Genomic DNA, 23604 nt, shown 5'->3' with positions numbered 1-23604 from the left:
AATATTCTAAATTTAACTTTTGGGACAATAATGACATCGTCCCACTTCTTTGTTTTCATCTGACTGTGCATTTAGAAAATGCACATTTTAAAGCCTCATAAGTATGTTTCTATTTTAGGACAGGTGGGTTATGACAATATTTGGGAGGGTTTTTATGCATTTAATACAAATCTGTAATCAAACTTGTAAGAGAGTGTGAATCTAAACATTGACTTTATAATTGTGCAGTGCACGATTGTGTTCTCTAAAGAAGCGGCTTATTTGTGTTTGAGCCTCACAATCTCCAAACACAACAGAAAATACTTTTTCATTCATCATCTAAACAAACTTTTAACGTTTTCTCAAAATCATGTTATTTTTCAAAAGCATCATCTTAACATGACACATGTATTTATGTGTACTTTATCGCGTTGCTGTAATTAGAAAGTGATGTAATAGCAAAGGGAACATGTCATTTTAATGTTTGTTAAGCTTTTGCTAATGCGTTGAGTCTGAATCACATGAGACATCTTGGCTCTTGATTACCATGGCAACCACATGATGACATGGGAGTATAAAAATAAGCTCTAAAGGTGTCATTCTGGGATGAAACAGCCTCTGTAAGCATGAAAAGCTTCATTAATAAAGTGTGTCAAACACTGGTTTTCCTGAGTGACTCACATCAGCAGGATGGGCCTAATTGTGATGTCATCTCCTGAAACTGATTCTAGCCGATTTGTATACAGCTTTACTCACTTAGTGATATTCATATTTAATATTTTGTGTTAATATTTAGTTAATATGCTCATTTTCAGAAATCATGTAAATATCCTTCTCTATTTTCTTCTCTTTTTTACTTAAACGTTTTGTGGCATTCAGAGTGAACGTCAGAGTATGATTTTCTTTGTACAGGGAAAACCGTTTCTTTAACGTGCCTATGACAATAAATCCTTTGAATCTGAAGCAGAATTTCATAAAGCTCCATTGCTTGTGATGTGTTTTTGATTTAACTAGCAAATGAGACTATTGAGTCAGGTCACAGAGGTTAAAGAGTGAGCAGCAGGGGGATTACATGCATTAGTATAGGTACGCTACACTTATCTGCAATTCTCATTCGTTTTGAAACATGCCAGATAGTATAGCAGTTTTTTCTTTAAAGAATTTTAATTTTATGTCATTTTTCTAATGCAATTTTACGCTATATATGTACATTTTTACTCTGTTTTACTCATTTTATTTTAAGTCTCTAGGTGGCTGGCCATGGTCAGAACGGGACAGAGGATGGAAATTAGCCTAGGCTACAATCCTGCATATTTACAGTGTCTCGTTACCTTTAGAGTATTCTACACTGTTTGTTGTATGCATTGTCCCTTAAATAAATAAATACAAATACAAATACAAACTACTTTAAAGAAAAAAAGGCAGAAAAGACATTTTTACTTTTCTAGAAGACTTTTATTCCTGAAGTTCAGGGATTTGCTTGTTCTTAAAATCGATTGAGACATATCTGTGGCACTTCAGTGAGAGGTGTCAGTGGGCTGTGTGTGGGATGGAAACCACACAGTCATTGTTTGGAGGCACACTGAACACGCTTCCTGCTGATTCTCCTCTTCAACCATCAGCAATCAGGGAATGATTAAAAAGCTGCACGACGAGGTGTTCTGCACTCAAAAGCTGCTGAAGAGAGATAAAGAAAACCCACTTCTTAGACACAAATTTGTGATGAATATTTAAAAAATTGTGTTTGCATCCATCTTTGACAGAAAAAGATCTGTAGACAAAAAAAAGAAACCTTTTTTTCAGCTTAGTACAATTATTCAACACACTATAAAGAATCTTTAACACCATTTGGATGAAATGCTGTGCATGTCTGTAATATCTGAGTCATAATCCAGATTATTTGAGTATTTTTCCCTTTTCTTAAAACAGGCGAGTTTTTCGATCTCAGGACTAAACATGTTGGCTAATAAAATAGACTACATAAGATATAATTATGTTTCTTACATAATGTACCTACAAAAAAACAAACACACATAAAAACAAACACACACACAGTAGTATGATTATATAACAAGAAAGTTTAAAAAAAGGCCATTTCACAGCCTTTGTTGGGAAAATCTCAACTAAAATTAGCTTGTACTTACCATCTGTTGAAACTTTACCTGCAATTTGAATTAAAAATAAAATCTCTGCTCTCCCTGTGCATGCGTGGATTTTCTCCAGGTACTCTGGATTGTTCTCACAGTCCTTAAACATGCTCCATAGTTTAGTTGGTGACTCTAAAGTGTCCCTAGGTGTGAATGTGTGACCTGTCCAGGGTGTACACCCCACCTTCACCCAACCGTGGTCGGGTTAGGCTCTGGCAGCATCGTGATCCTGTGAGGGATAAAACTGGTTCAGAAAAGTAATGGATTGATGGAAAATTGTTTGTTTTTGAAAAACTTAAAACATATAATATTTGATACATGACTTTGTCAGCTCTCCAAATGAGCAGTGTAATATTTCCTTTCCTAAAAAACCTAATGTAAACCATCACATACATACAGTGCACAGATAATCCGACAGGGGGCAGTAACTCAATTATTAGACGACCTTCCAGCGACACTGCAAGGCTGCCATGATTCAGGAGTTGGACAGTACCATTTTTGAATAAGAACTTTACTAAATTTGAAAATGTTACAGTAAAAAAAAACGATTTACATTCGAAACATTAATAGGAACAGTTACTGAGTTGATGCAATGTGAAAATAATCCAAATTTTAGAAACTATGTACTAGTAATTCCGTGTTGAAAATGCAGTATCATTTTATTATACTTCATGCATTATATTAAACATTTAGCAACATAAAGTCTTTTTTATTTTTAAATTACTTAACTTGGTATATTTCTAATAAAAAACTAGATGTGTAATTTGCTGTATCATGATGATTGATGGGTATTTGTTGTTGCCATGATAAAATTACCTAAAACTTCCCTTTGCTTACTGCTTTCGACTGTATTTTAGAAGCCAAAAAATACAGTGTGGAAGATGTTGTGAACAGGATCATGGATAGGAACCCAAGCGACACGGAGCAGCTTGGGGAAGATGATGAGGAAGAGGAACAGGAATGGACTCCTGCGGCAGAGACTATAGGGAAGACTTTGAGAGCAGTAATGATGATGAAAACCCAGACGTTCCAGAAGAGGACACAACACTAAAGCAGTCAGCCAGTAGTAAAGTGAAAGGAAAGGTGTACCAGTGGAAAAGAAAAACTGTTTGAACCTCCATCTGTTGTTTGTGGAATGTGTAGAATAAGACTATCAAGAGAGACTTGACTGGATAACATATATGTACTTTAAAGATTTTGAAACTGATGAAATGCTACAAGAAACATCAGAAGAAAAACATTTGTACAGTGTGCAGGGAAAAAAAAGAAAATCAGTGAACAAATGCTCAGAAATTGAGAAAATTCTAGGTATGTGCATTTACATAGAGTTAATGCAGATGCCGAACATAGGGGGAGATGGAGACAAGGTACCCTCCTGTTTGTGATGTGATGCCATGAGATTAATTCCTGAATTTGCTGATGCAGATTCACTTTCAAGACAACCTCAATGTGTCTGAGGATGCAAAAAAAGATAAAGTGTGGGACCTCATGCCATGGTTAGAGAAACTACGCCAACGCCTTCTTTGTATACTTCTTGAAGAATTTTGCGCTGTTGACGAACTCATTGTGCCTTTCAAAGGAAAATCCCATCTACGGTGCTACATGCCAGGAAAGTCTCACAAATGGGGGTTCAAGATGTGAGGACGCGCTGGACAGAGTGACATTGATGCGTGCCAAGGAGGAAAAGATTCTGACTCTGAGAAATCATTGGTGTTTTAGGAGATGTTTTCTTGAAAATGACCTCAACTCTTTCAGCAGGAAGAAGTCCCAAAGTTTTGGCTGACAAAGATTTTACGTCAGATGCACTGGTAGAGCACTTGAAACAAAGAGGAATCTACTACATAGGCACAGTCCGAATGAACAGGGTGAAGAACTGCCAACTGATGGATTTTTTTTTTTTGCAAGACAGCTAATAAGACATTATTTTCTTTTTTTTAATCTCAGAGCTGTCTGCAATCTCAGTTTTTAATTTATTTTAAATCCTGTTTTTAATTTTAGAATTTTGACTTCAATATGAAAATACTGACTTTAATAAAAATAAATCTGACATTAAAGTCAGAATGACATCTGTTTTTGGTCTCAGAATCCTACATTTAAACTCAGAATTCAATTCAATTCAATTTCAAATTCAATTCAATTTCATAATTCTATGTTTATTCTCAAATATATAAATATAAATGTATATTTCTGAGTGTTTTTTCTTAGGATTTCGGTTTTATTTGCACAATTTTGACTTCAATGTCGGACTTTATTGTCAAAGTTCTTAACTTTAGAAAAAGTGTGGGGGGGGGGGATACTAAAAAACCAAAAGCTAGACTTTCTTATCAAATTGAATTATTTTCTGCAGTAAAATAATTTATAATTACTAATTAAAAATAATAAAAAATATAAGGCTATCGATACTTTAATGGAAAATTCCTGCTTCATGCGAAACTAAACCAATTTCAGTAAGTGAATCAATCAAATGTGACCTAAAGTCACCTAAAGTGACTTTTGTTTTGTTCTTAACACAGAACTCCAAGTCATAATAATTTGTAGAAAGCTGGTCTGGGATCTGTTTTGAATGGGGCTACAAACTTCTGACTTAATGACCTCTTCTTAATTTTTCATACAAATTGTGTTCTCAATGTATGGAAGTGCATTGCATTCCGTTTAAAAAAAAAAGTTTGCGCTTCCTAAATACCCAAAGTATTTATATGGAAAGAAAACTTAAATAAGTTTTAATATGTTAAAGACATTTTTACAGGAACATTTACACTTAATCTTAACTGTCTTAGTTTAAAAGAAATACTGTGAGTTGTTTAGAAAAATCTTTCAAACATAAAACATCGATTTGATCTTTTTGCAGCGTTTGTTTATGTGGACTGTACCACAACCAGATTCCTCCGCCTTCCGTCCCCCTGCCTGCAGTGGGCCGCTCCCCCTTTTTTTCCGCCCGCTTTGGTTGAAGCCAAAACAGAGCATCATGGCGATTGATGGTAAGTAGGGCAATAATGTGTCTCCTCCTCTGCTTCTTAACTTCAACATGGAAAGGAGCCGCGGCCGGGCGGCTGGGCTGTAACGTGGTCCCGCAGAAACTTGCTGTGTTGTGCGTGAAGCGGGGATTTTCCATTGCGGTGCGGGAGCCGTTTGGTGCTGAAAGGATAGCTCCGCGCGCTCAAAAACCGGAGTGGCGCCGGTTCGCTGGTTTAGTTTTGAGCATCTCCGTTTGAACGTGTTATTTTTTTTTTTTTAACTTAGATTGAAAAAGAAAAAGAGCAAAAGTTGCGTGTGTCTAACAGAACGCGGTGTTTAGCTCTGACAGGAACACACGCTGTCCTGTGCTTTTACTTTTACCTGCGATTATGTAAGTTTGCGTGCTGTAAGCAGCTTTCAGGCTTTGTTATTATCACTTTGAGTAAGAAGCTTCCATAGGAAACCTTATATAGTCTTAGCTAAATCATTAAGACTAATTCAAACAATTGTAGAGCCGCCCCTGCTTTCTTCTGCCTTCCATACTAAATGTAATACCTGTTTATTCAGTTTCCATCTGTCTCTTCTTTTATTTGTAATCCAGGATGGAGATGTCACTTCCGTGTGCTATAGAGTGGAATCTCTGCTGTAGTTTTTGCTAAAGCAATAAAGCTGGAACCAGCACAGCCGGGCGAGTTCACCTCCAAAAACTGGCACAGAGATGCCGGACTCTTCAGTTTTTGTAAAGTAGGCAACTGGACCATCTGCTAAATGTGGGTCTTTGCTAATCCCACCTGTCCAATCCAGACATGTTTGTCTGTTTTTGAAAGATATCAACAGTTCTAAAAAGTTTGTTTTTGAGTGAACTAACTCAAGATTTCCTTTTCTTCTTCTTTTATTCATAATTGAAAGACCCACTCCAATGAATATTGGTTTTTGATGTGTTCTTGTAGCAGTTTTCTGACGACAGAGGACATATATAAAGAAAATAAATGTTGCATTTCTGAGTATTTCTTTATTCAAATTGGAGGGAATCAGGAGCAGATAAAAAACATGGGTGTAGATGTGAGGTAAAAGCTGCAATCGGCACCCAGCTCTGCTCCATTCTGATGCATCCACTGCTATACTACTAGATCCATGTACGTCTTCATTTTCCTCGTCTGAGCTGGAATATGGATCAAACTGTACGGCAGGATAGCTCCAATACTGGTCGCCATTTTTGTTGCACCGGTACAGGTTGGTGGTGTGCCGAGCTGTAAGAAAGAGCGAGGTCACGTAAACAAAGGATGATGGGAAATGGAGACGGAATTATTCTGCACCAACAGTCCCTCACAGAACTCGGAAGCAAATTTCTAATGAACTCCAGAAACTATGTCCAAGAAAACCACAGTTTTAAAAAGAATTTGGCTAAAAGTGGCATAATCATAATTAAAAGATCACTGAGAACACTTAAAAAAATGGTTCAAAAGATGATTGAAGTGGCACTATAACTGTTGAAATGGTTGAATTTGATCTTTTTTGTCTCTATGTTAGTTTATTTTAAGTCCGTTTTGTTTCGGATGTTTTTTCTAGTGCTTCAACGACCCACTCCCATCATCATATAATCTATTATAAAAGCGTTTTCAGTGGTTTAATCTGCTCCCAGTTCACAACGATTTGAATAAAGAAATACTCAGACGCTTCATTTTCTTTATATATGTCCTCCGTTATCCCAAAAATGCCACAAGAATAGGATAAAAACACCAAAAACATGGAGCGGGTCTTTAATGAATGATGTGGTTTTTGTTTTTCACGTTTGCTCACTTCCTCCGTTTACTCATTTACTTGCTTGCTCCCTGATTTCATCACAAGTGATTTCCTCTTAAATCGGCACGTGTGGCAACTCTTAGCTCCAGCAGGCTCTTGTTACCGCCATGCTGCTCCCCGTGCTCCATGTTGTCTAATCACCTCAGCCTCCTGGCTGCATTGGTCGGCGGAGTCCAGTTTCCTGTGAGGCTGCAGTCAGAGGGGGGGCGATGTCTTCCACCAGAGCCAGGGCGAGTCTGTGCAGCAGCTGTGGGGAGGACTGATTGACACCTACAGCATCCTGCAGCCAGCCTGCTGTGGGAGGCAGCATGTTTTAGTGCCTGTACTTGTCAGGATGCGGTACAGGAACATCAGACATGCAGTGCAAGTTTCTTACACCACGATACAAAGACTTGTAGTTTGTCAAGATGAAGAAAACTTTATTGCTCTGAACATGTCGACACATCTCTTCATTCTTGTTTTGCACTGGTTCAGGTTGGTGGTGTGTCGGGGCTGTAAGAAAGCTTGAGAACTCATAAACAAAGGTTGATGGGAAATGGAGACGGGCTTACTCTGCACCAACAGTCCCTCCCAAAACTCGGAGGCAAATTTCTAATGAACTCCTGCTGCTCTGCAGAAACTATGTCCAAGAAATCACAGTTTTTTTAAAAGCTTGAGCTAATTATAACTGCTCTTCAGCTTTAAAAAAAAAGTTGTTTAATATGCAAAAAAAAGTCAAAATCTTGCATATATTTATCTAATTTTATATTTCTTTACAACATGAAACAATAGCAAATAGCCTTGACTGAAACAGACTTGTTTTAAAACAAAGTAGCTATTTTTTTTTATTGATTTAGAAGGAATGTGCTGACAGAGCAAGGGAGATTTCCAGCGTTGGCAGTGTGGATAGAAATTGCTGAAGTGTCCCAACATCTTTTTTTTAGCTTGCTAATTTATTTTTGAATAGTTAAAGTATTATTTATTTATTTAAAGCTATAAACATATATATATATATATATATATATATAACCGATCTTAATTACTAAATGGATTTATGCAGCCGGCTTTTCTTTAGGAAGGACGGTTGATCTAAACAGGTCAAAGGCTTTTTTCTAGTGACAAAGTTTGGAATTTAAATTGAACTGCTGTGCTTTTTAGATAAAGATATAATACAGTTATTGAAGGCTGGAGAAGTTAACAAACGTCTGTGTTTTTTACGGTTGTGTAGAAGTCTTTTGGCTCACTGACCAGGGTGTGTTAATCTGTGGGGGATTAGCTTTAGTAGGCCAGATTATTCTTGTCTGAGTGTCACATTAGATTGGAAATTTTGGTAAAGGTGATGGCCTCTGTTGGAATAAACACTCACTTGAATATCTCCCAACAACTGCATCCTTTTGGGACATTTGGGCCTTTTTAATGTGAAGGGGCGGGGCTCTGGGAATTGTAGTTTTTAACTGGTTGTCAGGAGGGATATAAAACAGGATGTTGAGCGATGTCTGCAAAGCAAGAAGAAAACGCTGAAAGTAAAAAAGGAAAGCAAAGGGTTTTGGAGGCACACCAACAAATAGACACTTCAGTTGGATCTATGTGTTTGTGTGAACTGTGATTTAATGACCATTCTGTGAGGTAGGGCTGCACGATATGAGGAAAACTTGCGATATGCGATATTAGTGATCAATATTGCGATAACGATAAATTTGCGGTAAATAAACAAATAGAAAAATAAACAAAAACATCATTCCCATTTCATTGCAACTGTTTCAAAATTATACTCCAAATGACCCTCATCGACATGGGGGACAAACGTCAGGGTGGCTAACCCTGGTCCTCAAGAGCCTCAACCCTGTCTGTTTTCCAATTCTCCCTAGACTGCTCGATAATGATAACCAAAATCAGGTGTGTTCAGTCAATCAGGATGTGAAATCACTTGAGTCAGCCAATCAACAGCAAGCTGGTTAAGGAGAGCTGGAAAACAGGCAGGGTTGAGGCTCTTCAGGACCAGGGTTAACATAATAGGCCTCCATCTGATTGGTGAACAATGGGAAGGCGTCCATCTGATTGGTCAAAGCATAAAGGGATTTATTTGATTCCTTAAATGCTTCAAGCTGCTAGAAGATTGTTTTAACACATTTTGGGTTTGCGATTTATTGCGATATTCGCCGTCTTTTGCGATATGCATATTGCAGAGCTGGATATTGCGATAACGATAAATTTGCGGTATATTGTGCAGGCCTACTGTGAGGCATCTCCTTCCATCCTCACTGAGCGTCTGTGCTGGATGTTTTCTGTCTTTTACGCTTGTTGTTGCCCCTGTGCTGTTCTGTGGGGTGAAAGCATCTCTGTGAGGATGAGCGCAGGTGCAGCAGAAGCTGCACGGATCAATCATTTCATCTTAAGGATGGATGGAGAGCTTTGAGCTGTGTTATGGATTTGTGAAACATCGTCATGCCTTTTAACCTCTTATATCCAATTACTGCAGCAGAGAGAAAGGAGTCGAGCACCTGTGTTCGCACTAAATAACATTTATTAGTGAAATCTGTTTAATTTGAACTTTTCTTTTGGCAAAACGCTTTATTACCACAGGCTGCAGCCTTTAAAAGAGGAAATCAGGCAAGGAAACAATGAGTTTAGAGTCATTCCTATGAGACTTGTATTACAATTTATGCCATGGTCCAGGTGAATACTCGATTCTGATTGGCTGCTGGGTGTGCGTTAAAAAGTGCAGGATAACTGCAGGATAACTGCACGGTGAAAAAAGAAGTTCCGGTCACCTAGCTTAAATTTTTTGTATCACTGCGCCGGCTACTTTAAAACAACCTTTGGCTTCATCATTTAGACAAAAACAAGCGGTAAGAGGTGAACTTTCTCTGTGAACTGATGCTTTATTCAACCCATAGGAAAGATCAGCATATATATATATCGCTTTATATCGCCGAATCCTGACTGCAGCGGTGGTGTGGCGCGACGCAGACTATTTGTTGCTCCGCACCACGTAACAAATAGTCCGCTTTTTGTCAGAAAAGCATTCCAAATCGGAAAAAAAAACAAGAATTAAGTACTAAAACGGGTTACTATTTTGTAGGTGACCATGGTATAAGCGAAGTATGCATTATCACTTTGTAACGCACTTCGCGTCGGACGGTTCAGGCTTCCACAGCGTGCGTTAAAAAGTGATAATGCACACTTAGTCGGCCATTAACCCTTAAATATATAAAAATGTGTGTCAAAGACAATATATCTTAGGTAAAGCTTTTCCATTTATAGTTTACTTTAAACACAAATCGACAAAATATCATCTTTAAAATGATATTGAGTTTTACAAGTTAAATGAAGACTCATTTTTCTAAAAATGGACAATTATGAGCCAATTTTACAACACATAATTATGATTATTTCAATAAAACTGGAGCTAAGAAAACCAGAAAAAACCCAGACAGATTAAAAGACCTATACCATGCTATTAAACACTATCCATATATATGGAAATATATTAACTTGGGCACACAAACGAACGTTTTTTTTGAATAAAGTATGAGTTATTTTTGCAGATCATTTTCCTTCCAGGGAGTAAAACGACTTAATTTCTGAGGCACCGTGTGGGTGACGCCCATTTTATGATGCAAATCTAGAGCCGGCCTCTGCAGCGTTACTGTGTTTCGCCCATGAAAAAAAAACAACAATCAAACGTTTTCAGACATGTGCATGTTGTGCATGTAAAAGGAAAGAATTTTTGCCAAACACCATTAGCGCTGCAGAGAAAGTGTGTGTGTGTAAGTCTGGGGGCGGTGCTGGCAGCACAGACTCTTCCTGGAGGGGGCTGTTCCCACTGGTCTACGTCACAATGTGAGAACTCGCTCGTTTTTGATGGGTTGGGCGGGGCTGGTGCTCAAAGCACAGGTTTTTAGAGGAATACTCTTCATGAGGAATGTTAAATACACTTAAAAGCTCAAAAATTGATTTTGCACGGGATAGGCCCTTTAATATAGACCAGTCTGGGTTCAGAAAAGTGTAATGATGCTAACCTAGCTACCTACTTAACCTTTACTTACCCTTGAATATTGCTCAGAGCTTCAATAACCCACAAACATGTGTTTTGAGTACTGGCCTGAAAACATTCCACTTGCAAACTCCACATGTTGCCACAAAAGTATACAGTTAATTCCAGGATTCTTTACACTTTAGCATCTTAAACTTCCAGGTGTGATAATTAATCATTTCTGGAGAAAACAGTGGAGTCATGACAGATTAGTATCATGTCTTTGGTTCTCATGTTTTGGTCTCCAAGTGATTTTCCACTCCTGAGCCTCTGCTTTCTGATTATCAGGTCAAACTGATACCCAGTTTCTCTGATATACACTGACCCACTTTTTGCTTCTAGTGCTTGAAGCTATGAAGAGTTCTATAACAGAAATGTGGATGTATAGTTTGTCAGAACAGCCAAACACCATGATGTAAAAATGTGGAGAAGCGGTTGTAGACGCTATAAATTTCTAGCACAACTGCTGTGTAAGCCAACTACGTTTTAACTCATGGGCTACGTTCACACTGCAGGGCTTAATGCCAGTGTTGAAAAAATTTTGATTTTTTTTTTGCAAGGTCGTTCACATTTCCAATTAAATCCGAACTTTTGTGATCTCCTGTGTGAACGTGAAATGACCCAGAAGTGACCCGCATGCGCAGAAGAGTACTCAACGGTGAACGATGTCACTCGTTGTTTGCGGAAGTAGCTAACGTTAACAATGGATGTCAACAACAGTGTTGTCAACAGCGGAGCTCTTTTTGCATTATTAAATTTATTTTCACAAAGGAGGATCTGGTCCAGATGCCTCATGGACGCCTCCCTGGGTAGGTGTTCCTGGCACATCCCACTGGGCGGAGGCCCCAGGGAAGACCCTGGACACACTGGAGAGACTATGTCTCTATTGGCTGTCCTAGAAACGTCCCCATAGGAGCTGGAGGAAGTGGCCAGGGAGAGGGAAGTCTGGGCATCTTTGCTTAGCCCTTGTTCTATCTTAGATGACCCCATCCTTACATTGACGTGTTCTCCCTATCATTACAAAGGTGGATAAAGGTGAAAAGATTTCATGTAATCCGTGGACACCAGTGAAAATCACAAATCATTGAAGAAAAAAGGTTCAGCGCACTGTTTAATGGGTCTAGATGACCCAACTCCCAATGTTAAAGTGCCTAGGATAGCACAAGGGTTACACTGCTGCCCCCACGACTCGATCTGGGACAAGCGGAGGAAGATGGCATGACATGTTTATCCTCAAGGAGCTCATTGGCTGAAGGTTATGAAACTACCTGGTTACATTTGGTATTTACCTCTCCTAGTCTATTCTTGGCTACTTTTTATGGCAGCTGTCTCAGTCAAGAGCTGCTTCTTTCAGAGGAACCTCTGTGTCATCTTGTCCTTCAAAGACTACTGAAGTTCGAACTGACTGTGGTTGTTGGTGAGATGAGGGCTGTATTTACTGTCACATCTTCGTCAGTTGTTGCTTAGTCTGAGCCTAATGAGCAGAGCCTAAGGATGAGCCTGAGTAGATGTTTTACAGCAGCATAACATTCAAAACGAACTGAATGGAGGTGATAAACTCTGACGTAAAAAAACAAGAAATAAGGAAATAAACAAAAAAAGAGCAGTTTTAGATCCTCATGAAGCAATTATTTTCTATGAAGTTCATTCTTGGAGCCCCTGTGATGGACAGGCGAACTGTCAAGGGTGCAGCCCACCTTCGACCAGCAGTAGGTGGATAGGCTGCAGCATCCTGTATAATCATTTAGCAATATTTATTGTTTTAATGTACTGCAATAAACAATATATTTTGTTTACTTGAAGAAAAATGGATCTTGCTCATCATCTTAATTAATTCAAGTTAGAATCAGAGACGTGTTGCAAGTTGACCGTTAAAGTTTTTGCTTAAAAGTTCTAGGATGATTTCTTCCTCCCACTTTTCCATGTGTCAGCCTCAGACCATCCATCTGCTCAGATCCTAACCGCATTAACCTCAGCAGCCAACAGCTGAAGGAGAAATTCCTTTTAAGAATCTGGGACAAAAAAGGCTTCCAGCTCAAGACTGACTGTGAAACCCCATTCCTTATCTGGACCGACCCCGGCGAGTGGAGGACACTCCCCTTATGGATCCAGACTGGAGCTTTGCTTGGTGAAGTTTGAACCTGTTTTTAAAACACTTTTTGGGGGTTTCATAAAGTGATCGGGCTTATGGTTTATTGGATGGGGTGAAACAAAACAACTGAACTAAAACTTACCAAAGTAAAAGTAGCTTAAATCCAGTCAAGAAAAGGACAAGAAAGAATACAGGAGCGAAAAGCAAAAGTGGAGCAGAAATACGGTTTTCTTAAAGTCTGCTGACCTACTTGTTGTACTGAGACACCAAACAGTGAGGAGTTCTGCAGAAAATGCATTTAAAGCTCTGTATAAAGAGGATTTAGGAAGAACACCTAAAATGGTTGTTTTTCTGTTGTAATAGTCAAAGAAAGCTGTAGAGCAGTCAACCCTTCTAAGGACAAATGCTGTAATCAATCAATCTGGAGAAAGTCACAAGTAATGAAAGTAATCCCAATGGATTCTGGATAGGCCTCAATTTTCCTGTAAAAAAGTTACTTTTTTGTAATTGTCCTTTTTGTATAAAAGTCCGATTGTTAGATCAAAATGAGTGATGACATGAGGTAAAGGTTGCCATGTCTGTCTGCTCTCATTTGTCTCTGTGCTGGAGCTCCTACAAGTGTCCCAGTTGAAACAGGCAGAGCTACACAAAAAGCTCCACCTGTGTGCGGATCCCAGCGGCTGCAGCCTGGCTCAGCTCAGAGACTGAGAGGGTTTCTCAAATGTGAGTAAAAGCTCTGAATTACAGCCGCTGCATGACTGCAGCTCAGAGTGAAATCCTGCATCAGATGCTGGTCTGGAGAATGCACACATGTTGAAATATCCTCCTCCAGAATTAATAAGAGACCTAAAATATGTATTAGCCCGAAATTCAACTTGTTAAAATGTTGATTAAATATTAAAAGGACTGAGAAAATGATATATCAACTTCTGTAAAGCTTAATTAATCATGAAACACTGCTATATTATTCACACTCTTGACAGAATGAGGCTTAATTGGCATCTGTATTAAAAAAATAGTCCATGTTTTAGATTAAATACGAATTTAGAAGGATCAGCTCATGGGGGAACAGGATGTGAATTTCAGGTTCTGGATAATGATGTGTGGGCGCCATGTTGTTGTCTTCTGCCATCATGTCTTCTTGATTTAGTAAAGCTTAATATTTGTATATTTGTTAAGCCTAAACTAATGTATTTGCTTTTTTAATGTAGATGTTTCTTAGTTTTTGTTTTAATGCTGACCGTTTGAACTTACAGTTGATGAAATCGTAAATGAAGTATTTATTCTTTATTCTGGTTGGGGGGATGGCAGGTTCGGTTCCTGCCTTGCCGTCTATGTGTCAAAGCGTCCTTGGGCAAGACACTGAAGCCCACATTGTTCCTGGTGGTTGTAGGTTGGGGCCAGTGTAAGGCAGCCATCAGTATGTGAATGTGTGTGTATGGGTGCATCGCACACACTGAGCATGTGATGCGCGCTCAGGAACGCGCTGAACAGGAATTCTTCAATGCGCTTTTAGCATACGATGATTACACTGGACTGTCGCTACTCCAGACTAGTGCATGTACTACTTAGAGGCTTGGTACAAACTCTTGAAGTGGTGCAAATCTAGTCAATCTTAATTCAGGCTTTTTCTTTCACAGCTCTATTCTGATATATGAAAGACTTGGAGTCAAACCCAAATTATTCATTTCTCCTTAATTATCGATATTTAAACCATTGGCACTTCCTTGAATTAAGAAGGACGCTACCCATGCGTCACTACCAAATCCGAGTCCTATTGGTCAAAGTTCATCTGGTTTAACTTTTAACACGCATTCAATGGCCGCATGTCTTGTGTATGAAGCCCAAAAACTGACTTAAAAAGGTGTGTAGCGCCGCGTGAACAGAAGAGTTTTGAATGTGGAAGCCCAAACGACACATCCATATATTTGCGCTTACATGGACTTTATATTGGAAGTGGTTTTTTGAACAGGAGTTTCCGAGCTCAGTGTGAACATAGCATATAGGGCTTTGGACCTTAAAACAAAGTAGAAAAGTCCTGTATAAGTATACACAATTTACCATTTATTTTGTAAAATTAAATATAGCAAAAGACTTTCAAAAAAGGGAAATTTGAAATGTACAAATAAAAAATGGCTTCATGAAGTTTTCTTAGTGTAAAAAAACCAAACTTCCAACCTTTACTTTTATTCCAATCAGAAGTATTGTTTTCATTCTCAAACAATTAAGATATAAAAAAAAAAGAACAAATCATCAGGTCCAGAGTGCTCTAATTTAACACATAAAAACAGAAACACTTTTCTGAGCAATTCAAAATGTATTGACCACAAACGTCTTGTTAATACTGTAATACATGTTATTCCACAGTTTACCATCCCATGCGATCAGCCCTCATTCATGTGTGATAACCAACACGTTGTCGGGCTTTATCCCTTACATTATAGATAAAAGATGTGGCGTTGGGCTTTTGTTTTGAGTCAGTTCTGTAAAGAACTACAAAGTCGGACACTGACCACGTCACAGCAGCAACACGGCGCGCGACGCGCACACGGACACCTGACCAACACCAAGATGCACAAACAGAGCGATGTAAGGAGGGTTTTCAGCTGAGTTCAAATAAAACATTCAGGAAAACAGCCGGGACTTTGTTTTTTAGATTTCAGAACAAGACAATAGTTAGAAGTTAAAAAATGAGGTTAATAAACACGCTAATAACAGTCTGTAATTAATTCATCGGGAATGACGCATACATTGACAACCCTAACAATGAGTCATGTCTTTGACAAAATTTTATTTTTTTATACTCAATGAGATTTAAAACTCTAAACATCACCAAAGCCAACACAAAAAGGCATTCACTAAATGTTCTCAAACAGTATTATACAAATATGATCACTTAGAGAAAGACACTTTCGAAATTACTAATAAGACAATGTTCATTCTTTTTCATTTAACATTATGTGACAGTATGAAATTTAGCTTTTTATTGTATTAGGGAGATTGCTTTTGTTTTATTATAAATTAATTAAAAGAAGAATTTGGGGAGATTTTTTAATACATCTGTATATTAAGAGACTGTAGTTTTGTTTTGTGTTTTGCAACAAAAAAAGATAAACACGAAGATATGGAATTGTCAGGTTATGGTTTTGGTAACCTTACAATTACCACTTACGATTATAAAAAATGTTTTTTTTGGAAACTTTGAATTTAATGTTATAAAAGTCTCTTGAGCTGCTTTAATTTTGAAAGTCTGTCTGCATCCGTCTCTGTCACTGTCAGAGTGTCTTTATTTTTAAATGTTCCACAGTCATTCTGTCCTCTGGTCCTCCATCACAGCGCGGCTCATTGAAACTGCATTGTCTTTCCAGGTGGCGACCGTAACTGTGGACTACATGAGCTGATCTGCGTCAGAAAAGGTAGGGCAGATCAAAGCTCCAAGAGGCTGACCTTTGACCTGTGTGTTGACCCTCCTGTTCCATCGACACCCCGTCGTCCCGTTCAAATTCATTTCATGATTTCTTCAGTGCTGCGCTGCTTTCACTTCTGTTCTGCTGGAGTTTGTCTCTTATTGTTTCATGTCCTTGTTTCTTGTGTTTGTCGTTTTCCAAATGGTTCAAAAACCACAATAAACTGAACAACCCTCAGTTAAAAAACAGAAATAATAAAAATATTTTCTATTAAGATTTATTTATTAAGAATGAATACATACATGGCAAGAAGAAGAGTCCAAAACTACTAAAATCTCTGCCTCATATTTCCTATAAAATGATAAACACATGATCATGCAGTGCAGGAGGCATATAAACCTGAACACAGAAATGGCTTAAAAACCCAAAAGTTTTCAAACTATTACACAAAGATACATTTAAGAGAACCAAGTTTTAGAATCCCATAGATGTTCTCACATTTGCTGGTAGACACATTCTGTAAACACGACTTCAACAAGCCCATATTATTACACTACCACTGCTGTGCTTGCCTACAATGCAGTGTGTTGCACACTTAATGTTTAACAATTCCACTCTAACGTCATCTGCAAATTTGACAGCACTGTGTTGACAGTTTTGACCCCATTAGTCTTCCACGCTCAGTCTTTTCAGAAAGAGAAAGTTTAATCAGTCTCTAAAAACTAGGTCATGATTAATATTCCTGGAACATTTAACATCTCCAGTGCAGTTTTATTAAAAGACTTTTAAGTTTTCTCTCAGCTTAGCAAGCTCACACCTTCAGACACACCTTTTCCTGACTCGTGCTCCTACAGGTCAAAGCTGTGGATGGGTTCTATTGTTTCCTCTGCACAAAACTTTTATCCTTCCTCTAGCTGTTCTAAGTTCTTGACGTAGGAATCCAGTCTGGAATAAACGGTCCATGTGTAAAGAAATAACTCAATTTGTTGAGATAGCCTTTTCTTTTAATTTATGAATTTATAAATCAATAGATTAAGGTATGCACCGTATGGGAGTGGACCCTCACAGGTGCTGCAGGTTATTGGGTTGTCCAGGGCCGTGAAGGGCGGACGGTTCAAGGGATATCCTTGAACCGGCTGCAGGTGTGCCTTTCATTCTTTCAGTGTGTCTGGAGGCTCGTTGAAAAAGGAACGTGCAATTGTTGCGCTTGTGGTAAGTGTATTGTGAAAAGCATTTGTAAAGCTACAGTAAGATGCATGCACAGGTGATGCAGTTGTTCGGTGTCCTTACATCGCATTCTAGTCGTTAGTAAAGCTTTAGTCACAACTGGCCTAATGGATAGGTATGGGGGAAAAAAAAGGTTAAACCTGTACGGTGTATGCAAGGAACACACTCATAACTTGTGAACATCTCTTAACCTTTGTCCTATCTTGTGCCTTGGTGGCATATTAACGTTGGGAGTGGGGTCATCTAGACCCACTAGACGGTGCTCTGAACCTTTTTTCTTCAATGATTTGTGATCTTCACTGGTGTCCATGGATTACATGAAATCTTTCCACCTTTATCCCCCTTTGTCATGGTAGGGAGAACACGTCAATGTAGGGGGTGGGTTCATCTGGACCCCACAAGATGGCATACGGGTTAAGGGCCCTTGTGTTTTTCAAAGAGTTTGAGGGAATTGAAAAAAAGGAAAATCTGTACAACATGCCTGTGTCTCACCTACTTCTCCCCCTTCTTTACTGTCGCGTGTTGTGATAGTCTTCACTACGACCTGTCGCTCCCAGCATTCCCGTTGGAATTTTTTTTTTTAACCTTTTTGCACTACGGGTTCACTGAGCAGTCTGCGACCTCGATATTTCGCACGTGTGGCTACGGGGTTTAGGCGTGCAGACAGCCCGTATATCCAGCCGAAAGGGCAGCTGTGCCTACGGCTTTAGTCCCATTGGAATATTCAACAGTGGCTGTCTGTTCTGAAGATGCTGTGGCTGCTTTGTTCTGATCCTATCAGCCGAATCAAAGTAATAGCTGGGTGATATTTCATTTGAAGATGGGACAAAGAACATAAACACCTGCCGTTGCTATAGTAAAAGTCTTAATAAAATCTTTCTATAATTGGTATTTTTCAGTAAAAACCCACCAAATGGAATAGGACCGTGACATATCCCAGATACGTGTTATACTTCTGGTTATGCCTGAAAAGAGTGGTTTGTTTTTGATGTGGTTCTCTAAAGCTGGGACTCTTCTCCAGCTCCAAAACTCTTTGTTTGGAATGCTTTTAGCCGCTCCGGCGGATGGAACATTTGTCATTTCGCCTCCTCTCACCACACATTTATATTCATACTTGAAAAGATAATTTTTGAGAGTGCTCATCTGGTGATGAGAGGTCTGGTTGTGTAAGCTTTTTAATTTGAGTTTGCGTATTTAAAGATGGGTTACATGTTTGTTTTTTTTGTCACAAGTGTGTGGATTTGTGTGTTTTTTTCCTTGCGTGAGCAGGTTGTGGGATGGACAGTAGGTGTTCTGCTGTGGAGCATAGATGAGGACTGGAAGTGCTTATGGGCTGCCTGTGGAGAGTGTAGGCGTCTTTGTGGTTTTTTGAGGTGTTTTGTTCTTTTCAACTTTAAGCATGGCAACCGTTTCCATGCAGACAAATCTATAAATGAACACAGGATGTTACAGTGGACACACACGCACACCCACACACACACACACACACACACACATTGTAGCTGAATGAGTGTTAAACAGAATTTTTTTAATCTATGTTTCTATGTCTAGGGATTATTCAAACTGCTTACCGGACCTTTCATTTAAAAAATTCTGCCAACTTTTAGCTTTTTTTCTAGCAAATCTTTGACTCCATTTGAAGAACGGCAGCTCTGTCAGAAGTCAGGAGAGATGGACTGCAACACCCCCAGACTCATTTCCTTCTGTTTCATGCTAAAAGAACTTTGACTGTTTGTCCCCGTTGCTTCTGAGAGAGCCTCTGTCAGCTGCAGTTGGACACAACCAATGAGTTATATCGCTAGAGGAGACATCACGTGGTTCCTCATGGGAGGAGAGCCCCGCCATCTTGGTGAGGTCAAGTCATTGCTACAGTGCATGCATGTGAACACATTTTTTTCAAAATGCCAGTTCATTATGTGGGTTTCGACTGCCAAATCGGAGAAATGAGTCCATGAAGGAGGAAGGCATAACATTTCACAGGGAAGTACTATAATTTTTCCTTTTAAAGCTGCAGGGGCTTCATTAATAGAACACATGTTGACATGCATGATGCTGCAGGGCTATTATCATCATGCTGCATGATGTACATATAATATGCTATCAACATAAATATAAACTTTATTTTGTTAAACCTATACACAGTATACTAGGACTAGGATATTATAGTAATATAGATTTATACATTTCTGACTCAGTGACTGAACTTTTCTTGCAAGTTTCCAATGGATTAAGACTTCAGGAAAAAGTGGGCCTTAGCCATCAATAGATTGATCACTGTGGTCACCAACTAGCACTACAGTCTGGATATGTTCAAAACATTTTGTAGAAACAGATTTTGATAAGTCAGGCCAGACTGTTCGCTTGAAACACCAAATTGATCGGTCACATGAATCAGTAAATTTATTGTTTTACTTTGTTACTTTGTGTTTTTGTGTGTGTGTGTTTTTTTAGGGTAAATCTATTGTTAACTTTTGGACTTTTTGTTGACTTTGGATTTATTTATTATTATTGTTATTTGACTTATTGATTAATTATTATTATTGTTTATTGACTTATTTATTTATTGTTATTATTTATTATTTTTTATTGACTTACTATTGATTTATTATTATCTATTATTATTCTTGACTTATTGTTGGGCTTTCCTAAATAATTTAAATTACATGTCAAAGAGGTGTGAACATTCAAAATGTTTAGAATTTATTTTGAAAAATTCTTTGTAATAATTTTTTTTTTGTAAGAAGTCCTGCAACAATGCAATTTTTCATTAAATTTTGAGCTTTTAAGGCTGACTGTTTCTCTTGTTTAACAACAACAAATAATGTATCTATATATATTATGTTACGGTATATCAGGATGACCCAAATGCAGGACCAGACTCCAAAGTTGATGGCAGATTCAGAGATCTTTTAATAACAAAAAAACAACACACTAGGGGGAAAAACTCCACAACATAACAGGACTAGGAACCAACATGATAACAGACCAAACAAAGACAACACTCCGACACAGAAGGCAGAAACAGACACACTTAAATACTGTATAAACAAATTAGCCTATCTGCAGACAGCTGAGTGCCACTCATGGAGAGCCACAGGAGAGGAGGTGGGGCCTGAAGACTGACATATTATTTATGATTTATATTCATATATATGCATAAATATATATAAAAAAATATGTGTATATTTTATAAAAGCTACTTAGATACCACTAAAGGCAATAGAAAGCAGATGGTGTCGCGCTCCGCCAACGGTGGCCAGGCTTCTCAAGTGGGCGTGTCTCCTCTAGCGATACAACTCATTGGACACAACACTCAGGAGGAATCCTCCGTGGACTCTCCAGCTGTCTTTTGAAACGGAATTTCTATGTTTACCTAAATATATTTAAGGGCTTTAAGCTCGATTGTGGTTATCTTTATCATTATTTTATTGAACCAGCTGTAGCATTAAAGTACTAAGACAGTGAACCCAAAGTGCCAGTTAAATCATGAAATCCTGATTGTTTACTTACATCTACATTTTGGAGTTTGAGAGGTGAATTTAGTCAGTCTCTATATTTGTCTGAATAACTATTCTTGCTCTTCTACCTTTTTAACTTGTTTTTGATAATCCTATTTTATTTAATGATACTTTTTTTTTTGTGAAAATATGCAATTCCTAATAGACAAATGTAATAGTATAAGAGTTGAAGTTGGACATTCCTCAACATTTTTTTGGGACACTTTTTTTACAACTATTTTGCTCATTACTCTCTGAGTTTTGTCCCTCTGAAAGGATACAGGCATTTTCAGAAGCTGATAAGTATTGTCTTTCATTGCTGAACAACGTTCAGTTTACAAGCTCAAAGCTAGAAATGTGAAGAAGCACTGAAGCATGTTATGGTCTTTTTTCTCAGTATAGTTACATATTGAAAATATATGGCTTTGGGTTTATTTATTACTATTTACTTTAGCGTTTTAGCTAAGCTTCTTCCAGTCATGTTGGTTTGATATTGGCTGGATAGTAGAATTGGACCTTGAGTAGTCTTGAGGAGCATCATGATCTCACAGGTGGTACCTACCATGAAGAACAAGGTCATTTTTAATATTCAAAAATTATGTGTAACATACTTGCTTATTAATGTTTTTAGGACATCTTTAGATTTCATCTTAATGTATTACATTTAAAAATTAAAGCCAGCACTCTGCAGCATAGTAGCATGGAATTTATGCAAAAGCTTTTACATTAAACACACCTGAAAATTCTACAAGGGAATCTGTGTTGTTAAATGTTGTTAATACAAAAAAAAACTTCAAATATGTATATTTTTAACATACATATATTATATTTAAAAAAAAATTATCCTCTTTATGCTTTATCCTCCCTCCACACTCATTTCTAGTGTTATTGTTACCATTTAAGTTAAAAGTTAATTACTTTTTTATGTTAAATTTAGAAAAATATATTTTTCATTTTATTTTTTGTCTTTGATACTTTAGTTACAGTGTCTTAAAATTCAAAAGTGATGCAAGAAAGGTTTTAAGTAAGGCAATCAAAAGTATATAAACAAGATTAATAAAAAGATTGATTTATATTGAATAAATAAACAATTTTAAAAAACCAGTCAGTCTCTCTTTTTAAAGATCCAGACAAAGTGCAGGTGCTTATTTATAACATTATTTGTTAATTTATTCCTTTCTTTAATGTGACTCTTTGCTGTTATTAAAAGGAACATGATAAAAGATAAAATTTAATTTGGATTTGAAGAAATTCTTGAAACATTTTGTTTACATTTGAGTCAAACGTCTCATAAATTCCAAAGGTTTCTCAAACATTGTCAAATCCTCACAAAGCTGCTGTCATGCATGAATGTTTCTGTGATTCTTCTGGAACAATGTTCAATAAAACAGTGAGTCACGAGTCTCCTCACACATTAGCTAAAGGTTATTGCAGCAGCTTTCCAGTCAGGCTGTTGATTCTTGGGTGAAATCGTTTCAAAGTGTCCGCCGCGCTCTCTTTTAGCTCTGATGCCGCCGTGTTTCATTCATTTCAGGATTTCTTCTGTGAAATGGGAAAGTATTCAAATAGGAATAACACTAAATGACATGCACAATGAAAATGGTGTTTTTGGTATTTTTGACATGTTCTTGTGGCATTTTTCGGATGATGAGAAGACATAAAGAAAATTAAGCTCGAGACAGCACTTCTGTATATTTTTTTATTTAAACCGTTGTGAATCAGGAGTGGACGAAATAATTGATGTTTGAAAAAGATCACATTTTCTTCCTTATATATTGTGCTGGGCAAGCTTTTGCCAATTTTTGTTGCACCGCTAATGTTAGGTTGGGGATGTGAGGGGCTGTAAGCTAGCAGGAGAGTGTGTAAACCGAGAGCTCTCTGCAACATGTAGGGGAGGTGTGGTTGCTCTGCGCCAACGGCCCCGCCCAAGAGGTAAATTTCTATTAAACTCCTGCTGCTCTGAAGACGACACTGTTGTTTGATTATGGCTAAAAACATTATAATCATTATTAAAAGACCACTTGGAAGACTTTTAGAATAGGTCAAAGGATGATGGGAGTGGACCTTTAAATGAAGCCTTTGTGCAATAATAGGAAAAAAAGTTTTCATTTTTTACTAGAAACTTCAAGAGTAAGAGAAAACTTGTTGGTTTCTTGACTTTTTTTTCTAGCTCTTCTTTTTTCAAAAATGGATTTATTAAAATCAGCCTCTCATTTGGGACATAATAAGTCAGTCAGCAATGATAGGTTGCAGCGTGAGCAGGCAGGCATTCCCCCTGGGTTAAACACCTTCTGTACAGGTAATGCCATGTGACCAATCATTGTGTAATTATAATTTGGCCTTTAAGCAGAGCAAACACAAATTACCTTAGTTGTACATTAAAGATAATAACAAAAAAAAAAACGATTTTAAGGGCGTCAAGGCGGTCAAGATTTTTTTTGGTTTCCTTTCAAGATGTCACTTCATGGATGCAAACCTTTTC

General features: G+C 37.9%; 1 protein-coding gene across 11 annotated transcripts in view; it reads left to right on the top strand.

Moving 5' to 3' along the window:
- The first annotated feature begins 4968 nt into the window (after positions 1 to 4968).
- The window catches only part of syt14a (synaptotagmin XIVa), a 43531-nt gene continuing 24895 nt past the window's right edge, over positions 4969 to 23604 (top strand). For 4 of the 11 annotated variants that reach the window (XM_078941328.1, XM_078941326.1, XM_078941327.1 and 1 more), the window contains exons 1-2: positions 5003 to 5104; positions 16360 to 16407. In XM_078941328.1, the coding sequence (XP_078797454.1) occupies positions 5092 to 5104; positions 16360 to 16407 (61 nt within the window). In that variant the 5' untranslated portion in view covers positions 5003 to 5091. The other 7 variants (XM_023951791.2, XM_023951790.2, XM_023951789.2 and 4 more) reach the window with 4 other exon arrangements.

The sequence above is a fragment of the Oryzias latipes genome, chromosome 22 (assembly GCF_053564925.1).
Source record: "Oryzias latipes strain Hd-rR chromosome 22, Olatipes_Hd-rR_3.1".
Taxonomy (NCBI): Eukaryota; Metazoa; Chordata; class Actinopteri; order Beloniformes; family Adrianichthyidae; genus Oryzias; species Oryzias latipes.
The sequence above is the reverse complement of the archived record's forward strand: the minus strand, read 5'-3'. Positions and strand labels throughout refer to the sequence as shown.